This window comes from Oncorhynchus mykiss, chromosome 24 (assembly GCF_013265735.2).
Source record: "Oncorhynchus mykiss isolate Arlee chromosome 24, USDA_OmykA_1.1, whole genome shotgun sequence".
Taxonomy (NCBI): Eukaryota; Metazoa; Chordata; class Actinopteri; order Salmoniformes; family Salmonidae; genus Oncorhynchus; species Oncorhynchus mykiss.
In genome coordinates this window covers 17,324,515-17,335,614 of record NC_048588.1, presented here as the reverse complement: position 1 = coordinate 17,335,614, position 11,100 = coordinate 17,324,515, and the positions used below count along the sequence as shown (strand labels likewise).

Genomic DNA, 11,100 nt, shown 5'->3' with positions numbered 1-11,100 from the left:
TACAATATATAAAAACATACTTTCACTTTGTCATTATGGGGTATTGTGTGTAGATGGGTGAATTTTTAAAATATTTAATCCATTCTGAATTCAGTCTGTAACACAACAAATTGTGGGATAGGTCAAGGGGTATGGATACTTTCTGAAGGCACTGTACCTGCCATGCGGGGGGAATATGATAAGCACCCCGACTCTCTGTCTAATGTTAATAATCCTCCCTTGCGATACGGTTTTGGAAACCTTTGGAACGTTACTTTCATATCATCGAGAATTTAAAAAATATACATAAACAATATACTTACTGTACGCAGTTTTAGCACACGACTGTTTTTAATAACACGCTTCCAGCCAATGTATGACACTTCCTTCCCATTTGCGCTCCAATGGAAATGTCAGGATAAGTGGGAAGTGTTCTGTTGGCTGGAAGCATGTATTAATCAAAACACAGCCATGTGCATCTGTGCTAAAACTGCATACAGTAAGGTTATCTTTTGCATTTGTACAATTATTTCTCAGTAATAATATGAAAGTTAGGCTTAAAGGTTTCCAAAACCTTATTTCAAGGGAAGATAATGAAAATTCCTAAGCATTAGGACTGTAGTACACATGGACCATGCTGTGGTTCTTAAGTTAAAATAAGAACCCAAGAGCTGGGTATGACCCCTTGGGTTCTTGAGAACTAATAAAAACTATGTATCCCTAAAACTATTGTTTCTCTTAAAAATCGGCCCCTGTACCACAACAAAAAGTCCATAGTTGCAGAATCAACCTCTTACCTTTGCAATCCCAGTCTGTTTTCCAAAGAAGATCTTTTTTTTCAGATACATGAACCAGTTTCTCTTTCTCAACACTGTAACCACCACTTACCTCGATAACGAGAGGGCCAAGGTTTGAGACCAGACTGCAGAATCTTTTAACCATTCCACGTGGTTAAACTCTTACACTATCGATACAGACAGAATAAGAACAAGTCTTTGATATGAATTACTAGTCTGCAGCTAGGAATTCGGTATCATTGAACGCGAAGACCGACAATCGCCGAAACAACTATCCATAACGACATGAATGAATGTCACTCTGAACTATCCATTCTAACCACGACATAAAGGGCGGACAAACTTTTCAACAGACCCCGACGACACACTGAGCGTAAATATATATACTGATTGCAGTTGTTCCCGAATGAGTGAGCATTCATTTGCAAAGGATTAGCATTTCAATTGTTATAATTATCAACTGTGTGTTGTCTTCTCAGTCGACCCCCACTTCCCTTTTGTACACCAAGCCGCGATGCCGGTTTATCCCACTAGGGAAACTCCGTTATCATTTCCTTGAAACTATCTGTTGTTTGTTTATGCGTTTCTGTGAATTACTTAGTTAGTAAATAAATGATTTTAAGACAATTGATGTATGGATGACTCACAGTGAAGACAGTTTGTGCAGATAACCAACAATTTACTAAGTTTGGAATGAGACTAACGTGAGGTAAAGAAGAATTCATTAATCAGAAGACAAATGATCAGATATGAGAATATCTGAAAATTTATAATAGGAAAATTATAACTTTGTGATCTGAATATTTTCCTTGGTGCCCTGACTTCCTAGTTAATTACAGTTACATGACTAATCAGTTTAGTCGTGTAATAATAATTACAGAGTGTTATTTGATGAAGATTCATCTTCAGTTTAATGATGCCAAAGACACGACAGTACAGAGAAAAATAACATGTGTGAGTCACTTAGATTCAGTCCCAGTGATAGTCATTCATTTGGAGAGCTTGGGACTACAAGGTTCCATCTGCAAAAATATGATTCTGAGATAATTGGTTTGATAATTCCAAACCCTCATTGGTTTGAATGGTTTCAGCTATCTTTATATTGTATTATTTAACAACATTAATTGGGGCTTCTAGATAACTATATTAGGTAGAACTCAAATTTGACAAAAATGCAGATAGAACCTTATAGTCCCAAGCGCTCGATTTTACTCTTGCGGTGCATTCGAAAATTCGCTCTGGCTATCTAGTCCGATTTCGTCTGAGTGTGCAAGAGCGCAGAATAACTGATGAATTTACTAAGGCTCACGTTTTCCGGCTGAACAATGTAGAAAGAAGTGTTACATAAATATTCATACACATAGCTCATATATTATACAGCGCCAAGCCAAACCGCCTGACTCAAGTCATCTTAAGTACCCTTGCTAAAACAGGAACTAGCTCACACAGCCAGCAATAAAACTACCCCCTAACACTATCCCCTCAGCTTGGTTGTCTCCCGACCCCAGGAAACAAAGACATTCCATCGCAAGAACACATACACCCAGCCATAAGACTGACCCCCTCTGTTCTCTTCTTTCACGACCCCCTCTGCTCTCCTGTATCAGATTTCCAGACACACAAATATCTCCTTGTATAAACACACATCTCATCCCCCTCTACTGGTCGGGTGCTCAGAACAAGACTCTGCTGTGCACCAATGGGGCCCGCTCTGGCTAGAGCAAGGCCCGCCTACAACCCTTCGTGACCAGTCAGAAGACCAAAACGACAAGACTCCACCTACTTTATTCTATGTATAAAAATGAATGTAACCTTTGTATAAGGCCTCTTTTTCACCTGACTCCTTGCCAAGTTATATGAACTAGATCCGTGCACGTAAAACTGCGGGACAAGATATCTTTGACTCATTAAAACTGTCTTTTGTTACAACTGAAATCCACTCTGTCCAGCGTCCGTGATTTGGTCTCAACTCTCCAGTATTTAAACACTAACAGAAGTCGCACAAGGACTCTTCTCCAACAACTTTTGTAAATAATCCTCAATTTTGCCTATCCTCAAAGTCATTCTAATTACCCAGTAATAGAGTATACCTAAGTTAGCATGAGCAAACCAGTCACACGCTTTGGAAAATTGACAGAAAAACGTCACACTCCACCAAATCAACTTCAGCTAAAATGGCTACCATCCCACCTTCATTGACGGCTTCAATAGCCACTCCGGACATACGGCTAACCCGATAACACTGGAGATCCTTGTCAGAGAGCTGGCAAAACTCACCGAATTGCTGAATAACTCACTTGCGGCTGCACTGGCTACAATTTAGGCAATCATGGAAACCATCCGGGCTTCTGTAGCATCTCACACTACCACACTGGCTGAATTTGAGCCCGGGCCAAAGCAACCAACTCACTAAGCTGGAAACCAGACTTGACGATGTGGCCGCCGCCAACAAGTCTCTGCAGCTACAAGTGGAAGATTTGATTTCACGTTCAAAACACCAGAATATCCGCGTGATTGGACTACCAGAGGATTCTGAGACAGGATCTCCAACCCAGTTCATTGCTGAGCTGTTCAAGTAAGTTTTGTGCCATGAGGTCTTTCCCAATCTCCGTGAACTCGATAGAGCCCAAAGCAGCCTTGCACCGAAACCTCGCCCAGGCGGCCGACTGCGTCCCATCATAATGCGGATCCATCGATATAAGGAGAAGGAGCTCTTCCTGGCAAGGGAACATGGCAACATCATTTCCCAAGGCAAAATGTATTTCTCCCATGGGCAAAGAAATTAAAAAGGGGTTATGGTTTTAATTAACATTAAATTTGATCCAAATTTGCAAATTGACCAAACAGATCATCAATGTAGATGGATTATTTTAAATATGTTATTGGACAATAAACAGATATGGATTATTTACCTATATGGTCCGAATAATGATGATCCAAGCTTCTTTGAAAATATAAGAATTTATCAACTCTACAAGCAACACTAGACTCTATTATTATGGTGGGACATTTTAATACGGTCATAAATACCTCTATGGACTGGAAAGGAAATCACCCTCAGGCACTTAAGGAAATCATGAATGTCATGGATATATTGGAATTAGTGGATATATGGAGACTAAAATACCCTGACCTAGTGAGATATACAGTGGGGAGAACGTATTTGAAACCCTGACGATTTTGCAGGTTTTCCAACTTACAAAGCATGTAGAGGTCTGTAATTTTTATCATAGGTACACTTCAACTGTGAGAGACGGAATGTAAAACAAAAATCCAGAAAATCACATTGTATGATTTTTAAGTAGTTAATTTGCATTTTATTTTATGACATAAGTATTTGATACATCAGAAAAGCAGAACTTAATATTTGGTACAGAAACCTTTGTTTGCAATTACATAGATCATACGTTTCCTGTAGTTCTTGACCATGTTTGCACACACTGCAGCAGGGATTTTGGCCAACCACTCCTCCATACAGACCTTCTCACGATCCTTCAGGTTTCGGGGCTGTCGCTGGGCAATATGGACTTTCAGCTCCCTCCAAAGATTTTCTATTGGGTTCAGGTCTGGAGACTGGCTAGGCCACTCCAGGACCTTGAGATGCTTCTTACAGAGCCCTGGCTGTGTGTTTCGGGTTGTTGTCATGCTGGAACACCCAGCCACGACCCATCTTCAATACTCTTACTGAGAGAAGGAGGTTGTTGGCCAAGATCTTGCGATACATGGCCCATCCATCCATCCTCCCCTCAATACGGTGCAGTTGTCCTGTCCCCTTTGCAGAAAAGCATCCCCAAAGTAGTATGTTTCCACCTCCATGCTTCACGGTTGGGATGGTGTTCTTGGGGTTGTACTCATCCTTCTTCTTCCTCCAAACACGGCGAGTGGAGTTTAGACCAAAAAGCTCTATTTGTCTCATCAGACCACATGACCTTCTCTCATTCCTCCTCTGGATCATCCAGATGGTCATTGGCAAACTTCAGACGGGCCTGGACATGCGCTGGCTTGAGCAGGGGGACCTTGCGTGCTCTGGAGAATTTTAATCCATGACGCCGTAGTGTGTTACTAAGGGTTTTCTTTGAGACTGTGGTCTCAGCTCTCTTCAGGTCATTGACCAGGTCCTGCCGTGTAGTTCTGGGCTGATCCCTCACCTTCCTCATGATCATTGATGCCCCACGAGGTGAGATATTGCATGGAGCCCAGACCGAGGGTGATTGAACGTCATCTTGAACTTCTTCCATTTTCTACTAATTGCGCCAACAGTTGTTGCCTTCTCACCAAGCTGCTTGCCTATTGTCCTGTAGCCCATCCCAGTCTTGTGCAGGTCTACAAATGTATCCCTGATGTCCTTACACAGCTCTCTGGTCTTGGCCATTGTGGAGAGGTTGGAGTCTGTTTGATTGAGTGTGTGGACAGGTGTCTTTTATACAGGTAACGAGTTCAAACGGGTGCAGTTAATACAGGTAATGAGTGGAGAACAGGGGGCTCCTTAAAAAAAAACTAACAGGTCTGTGAGAGCCGGAATTCTTACTGGTTGGTAGGTGATCAAATACTCATGTCATGCAATAAAATGCAAATTAATTACTTAAAAATCAAATGTGATTTTCTGGAGTTTTGTTTTAGATTCCGTCTCTCACAGTTGAAGTGTACCTATGATTAAAAAAATTACAGACCTCTACATGCTTTGTAAGTAGGAAAACCTGCAAAATCGGCAGTGTATCAAATACTTGTTCTCCCCGCTGTATATGTTTCCTGTACAAGCTTTTGTACCGAATACATTACGTTGTTGCAGGTGTCAAGCTTATGGGCATGTGGCAGCAGTGTGTAGGAGGGAGGTTTCTAGGTGTGAGAAGTGTGCAGAATGGCATGAGACAAAGGAATGTGTAACATTGGGGAAAGTAGTGGTACTGTATGTGTAGCAGTGTGATGTTGTTCCCCTAGGCCTAGATTATGCACCAAATTGCACACAAGGACCAATTCAAAAAGGCCAGTTCAAGAGGGGATGTTAATAATTTGATAATAATAATAATAATTCAGTGTATTTTTTTTATTTAATTACAGCTGCATAGCTAATGTTTTTCTTTGGTGTACAAACACTTTTTCATATCAATATTGTACATACATGTGATTGTAAAAGTTGTGTATATTTTGGTTTGGTCCATCGCGGATTATCTGTATTTCCATACTCCCTTATTGTTCTCTTTTGCCTGACCTTCAGATAGCAAGGTGCCTAAAAGCTAAAACCGCACCAAGGGTTAACATAATGCGTGTTGTCTCATCGTGTGCAGGGTAAATAAAAACAATTCAACTAGCAGACCTTCAGTTGTGGCAGCGTCCTAATTAAAAGTACACAACGCAGAACGAACTACGCTACATATGTGTTAATTGTAGGGGTGCAGGAAGTAGAGGAATATGGGTCAAGGGGGAGAAATCCTGAGAGGAGTGTTGTGAGTAGTAGACATGTACCAGTAGAGAGGGATAGGTCAACAAGTGATATGTTTCAGTAAAATTAGATGTTTAGCATTTATAGCAATGTTAATCAACTGTACTGCAGGGAGAGAACGTAAGTCTCAGAAAATTGAAGCTGTGGTGGCAGCTGCAGAGAAGTATTTGATTGTGCGAGACTTGACATCAGAAGAGTTACAGGATGTGTTAAGTGGTGATGTCCTATCCTTTCCGGTTGTTGGCATGAGGTAGGACAAAATTGATCTAAATAGTGGAGTAGGGTGCTGTATTTTTTGTGAGGGTAAAGTTAGATGGTAGGGTATTTGTTTATTTATTTTTCAAGTGAAGTATAAGGCAGTTGTACTCCAGTGTAGTAGGTGACGGCAATGCAACATATTAAACCTCATCGAAGAAGATCAACAAAAAGTCGGAACCTTTGTACCTAGTATGCGTTTCAGTCCGGCAGAATTGATGTGAAACTCATAGCACACCAACGCCGCAATAAATTTATCGTTTTACTGACAGATTACTCTGTTTTGTAAAGCAGAAATATGTCTATATTTACACCAACAAACCAGATCCGACTCACAAATGTGGCGGTGGTGAGGATGAAAAAGGGAGGAAAACGATTTGAAATCGCCTGCTACAAAAATAAAGTGATGAGCTGGAGATCTGGAGCGTGAGTGTTTAAGGAATTTGGCTAGCTAGCTATAATAGCTAGTTAGATCTGTTTGATACCCACCGAGGCACACATCAAACACTACGAGTATGTCAGACTAATGGTAGTATGTTTTCATCTTTGACTTATTTATAATGAGCTCCGAATGTAACTAAATATGTATATAAACAAGTTGTGCTGTTTCGGAGGAGCAAGTCATGACCTATCACTGGCCTTGAATCGTGCATCATATTCTTGCCCAGTGTCGAGAGGCTGTGGAATAATGAGGATCTGAGGAACAGTCTATGTGCCATGTGTTTTGCTTCTGGCATCTTTTGAATAAGAAAAAAAATGGGACACCCCATCGACCTCCCCCAGAACCAAATCCAGTAGCTGCTCAGAGTTCATACAATATTTGGTTTTAGGTATTGAAAGCATTTAGCACAGTGCTTCTATCCTGGTCCTGGGGACCCAAAGGGTGCACATTTTTGCCCTAGCACTATTAATCTGATTCCACTAACCAACTCATTGTCACACCTTTGATTAGTGGAATCAGGTGTGTAGTGCTAGGGCAAAAATGTGTACCCCTTTGGGTCCCCAAGACAAGGATTAAAAAACAGTGATAGCAAAACTTACTGTAAACACAATACATCTCCATGCAATTTCCATTTGCCAATTACACAGAGAGAAGGACCTGGATGAAGTGTTGCAGACCAGTTCTGTTTTCAATAATGTTTCCAAGGGTCAGGTTGCCAAGAAAGATGATCTGTCAAAAGCCTTTGGAACAGATGACCTGACAGAGATATGCAAAGAAGTAAATACATTGACAAATACAAACACCAGTAACTCATATTACACACATTCATTCAACATTATGTATTGCTATGATATTTGCCTATTCTATATTTGTCTTTTTCTTTGTCGGTCAGATTTTAGCTAAAGGAGAACTCCAGGTTTCAGATAAGGAGAGGCAGAGCCAGTTAGAGACGAGTTTCAGAGACATTGCAACCATCGTGGCGGAGAAGTGTGTGAACTTAGAGACCAAGCGACCATACACTGTCAACCTCATAGAGCGGGCCATGAAGGATATCCACTACTCTGTCAAGGCCAACAAGAGCACCAAGCAGCAGGTAGGGCTGGGACACAGTGTTGTTGCTACAGTACACTGGAGTCTAGACATTTTCCTTATTTTAATATTGGCAAGGAAACATGAACGACCGGCTTTGTTTTTAATGCTCACTCACTGTGCATACTGTGGGTACAAGCAGTGGCAAGATTTAGCCATAAATTATTCCCTTCAAATGTGAAGAGTTTGATCTTTCATATCAAACATTCTGAACCTGTATGTTGTTTAGCTACATAAACCAGAATACTTACATGGATGGCTTTTAGTACGTACCAACAAATGAGTCTTTGTCATGCTAATGCCGATGAATCTAACAGCTGTTTGTTTGTTCCTAGGCTCTGGAGGTGATCAGGCAGCTGAAGGATTCCATAGAGATCCAGAGGGCCCACATGAGGCTGAGGCTGGTGCTGCCGGCCAAGGAGGGCAAGAGGCTGAAGGAGAAACTCAAACCCCTCCTCAAGGTGGTGGAAAGTGAAGACTTTGACGACCAGCTAGAGATGGTGAGAGACAGATCCTTCTGGTTTATACTGTCCTACACAGTGTGTCTCTAAAGCGCATGTGTCAATCTCTTTCCACGCTGGGCTGAGTGTCTGCGGGTTTTCTCTCTTCCCTTAGACTTGATTGATGAATTGAGGTTACTAATTAGTGAAGAGCTCCCCTCGCCTGGTTGTTTAGGTCTTAATTGAAAGGAAAAAACAAAAACATGTAGACACTAGGTCCTCCATGGAATGAGTTTGACACCCTTGCTCTTAACTAAAATGGTTATATCTTATCTAGACATATCCAAATGAATTTGGAATACATTGTATACGCTATGAGTAGTAAATAGTTCAAGTAATGCAGCAACAAGCACTCTCTCCCTCCCCCTCTTTCTATATATATTTCTCAACCCCTCCCTCCATCCTCCAGGTATGTCTGGTGGACCCAGGCTGCTTCAGGGAGATAGATGAGTTGATCCGCTGTGAGACGAAAGGTAAAGGTTCCCTGGAGGTGCTCAGTCTGAAGGATGTGGAAGAGGGAGACGAGAGGCTGGAATAACCTTCACACAGAGCACTATAGGACTACATACATACACTATCTTACCACCACCGTTGCCACACAAACTGCAAACCCTTCATTAAAGAGACCGCTATTTCTAATACCAATGGATCCCTTTCCAGCCTCTGTTTATTTGAAGATAATTATTTAACTGAACAGAATACATTTTTTCCTGCTCTACGTACAACTACTGGATGTATAGTCTCTCGTGACTGCTGATTTGCTTCTTGGTCTCGATTGCTGGATGTATGACCTCTTGTAAGTTGCATGATGCTTTAGCTGGAGGTTGATGGAAACCTGAACTCAAACATTGAGATGCTCTGTATTTCTTTAGTTTACAAAACAAGTTTGAGGCTTGTCAGGTATTGACCAGTTTTTCACTACATATTATGAGTTTTGGCAAACACTGACGAGTCATTTTCAATCATTATATTGACCCATGCAACATCAAACGCAGCTTGTGCAAGTTAATAAACACGTAATCAGATGGTTAACGTCTACAACATCAGAGGATTGATTACCTAGCAAGCCATCAAGGCAAGGTAAAATATCACAAATGGAGCTAGATTAAGCCAGAAGAATAATATACTTGTTGAACATAGCTATAGCCATCAGTCTTGTGTTTTTTCATGGTCATCACTCACTGCTAAGTTTGTCAAGGCCCTGACATCAGTGTATAGCTAGCTATCTTGCCAGGGCTTTTTGCTGCGATCAGGTGCGTGCACCACTTGAATGTGACCTTTGCTTATGAACAAAAAATGGCTCTATATAATTGAATTAAGTTATTTTTGTGAGTCAACTTCTACTCAAGTAATTAATATGGTTTTGACCCTGCCTTTCATTTTACCCAGTGTGGCATTTCACCATACTTATGAAGTCATATTTTACTATTACTAGTTAAAAATAATAACCCCTTAATTTATATATTCTTTCACAAGTCTTTCCTTATAAACAATTGCAAATAAAAATGTAATAATTTCATTTGTTATTCATTTTTGTGATTACTATAGCATTGTCTCTCCAAAAACTGAAGCCAAGCCAAGTTTACGCAGGTAAAGGGGCAATATCAAGAATGTATTACTGACAATACTCGAGCAGAAATTGTACAGTGCCTTCAGAAAGTATTCATACCCTTTGACTTATTCCACATTTTGTAGATTGTTTTTCTCGCCCATCTACACACATGACCCCATAATGACAAAGTGAAGACATGTTTTTATAAATGTTAGCAAATTTATTGAAAATTAAATAAAGAAATATCTAATTTATGTAAGTATTCACACCCCTGAGTCAATACATGTTAGAATCACCTTTGGCAGCGATTACAGCTGTGAGTCTTGATAAGTCTCTAAGAGTTTAGCACACCTGGATTATACAATATTTGCACATTTATTATTGAAAAAGTTCTACAAGCTCTGTCAAGCTGGTTGTTAATCATTGCAAGACAGCCATTTTCAAGTCTTGCCATAGATTTTCAAGCTGATTTACAGTACCGGTCAAAAGTTTGGACACACTTACTTATTCAAGAGTTTAACTTTATTTGTACTATTTTCTACATTGTAGATTAACAGTGAAAACAGAAACTATGAAATAACACATGGAATCATGTAGTCAGCCAAAAAGTGTTAAATCAAAATATATTTTATATTTGAGATTCTTCAAAGTAGCCACACTTTGACTTGACATCTTTGCACACTCTTGGAATTCTCTCAACCAGCTTCATGAGGACTGATTTTTCCAACAGTCTTGAAGGAGTTCCCACATATGCTGAGCACTTATTGGCTTTTCTTTCATTACGGTCCAACTCATTCCTAACCATCTCAATTGGGTTGAGGTCGGGTGATTGTTGAGGCCAGGTCATCTGATGCATCACTCTGTCACTCTCCTCGGTCAAATGGCCCTTATACAGCCTGGAGGTGTGTTTTGAGTCATTGTCCTGTTGAAAAACAAATTATTGTCCCAATAAGCGCAAACCAGATGGGATGGCGTATTGCTGCAAAATGCTGTGGTAGCCATGCTGGTTAAGTGTGCCTTGAATTCTAAATAAATCACAGTGTCAC

At 40.5% G+C, this 11,100-nt stretch overlaps 1 protein-coding gene across 2 annotated transcripts; it reads left to right on the top strand.

Moving 5' to 3' along the window:
* Positions 1 to 6,191: 6,191 nt before the first annotated feature.
* LOC110503890 (ribosome maturation protein SBDS) lies at positions 6,192 to 10,021 on the top strand. 2 transcript variants are annotated; one of them, XM_021582508.2, is made up of 5 exons: positions 6,192 to 6,466; positions 7,561 to 7,690; positions 7,806 to 8,006; positions 8,338 to 8,502; positions 8,912 to 10,021. In XM_021582508.2, exons 1-5 carry the CDS (start codon positions 6,306 to 6,308, stop codon positions 9,038 to 9,040), a joined length of 786 nt encoding a protein of 261 aa, XP_021438183.2. In that variant the 5' UTR covers positions 6,192 to 6,305; the 3' UTR covers positions 9,041 to 10,021. The 2 variants fall into 2 exon arrangements, with proteins under 2 accessions (XP_021438183.2, XP_021438182.2); XM_021582507.2 differs by lacking the exon at positions 6,192 to 6,466 and adding an exon at positions 6,493 to 6,897.
* The last annotated feature ends 1,079 nt before the right edge of the window (positions 10,022 to 11,100 follow it).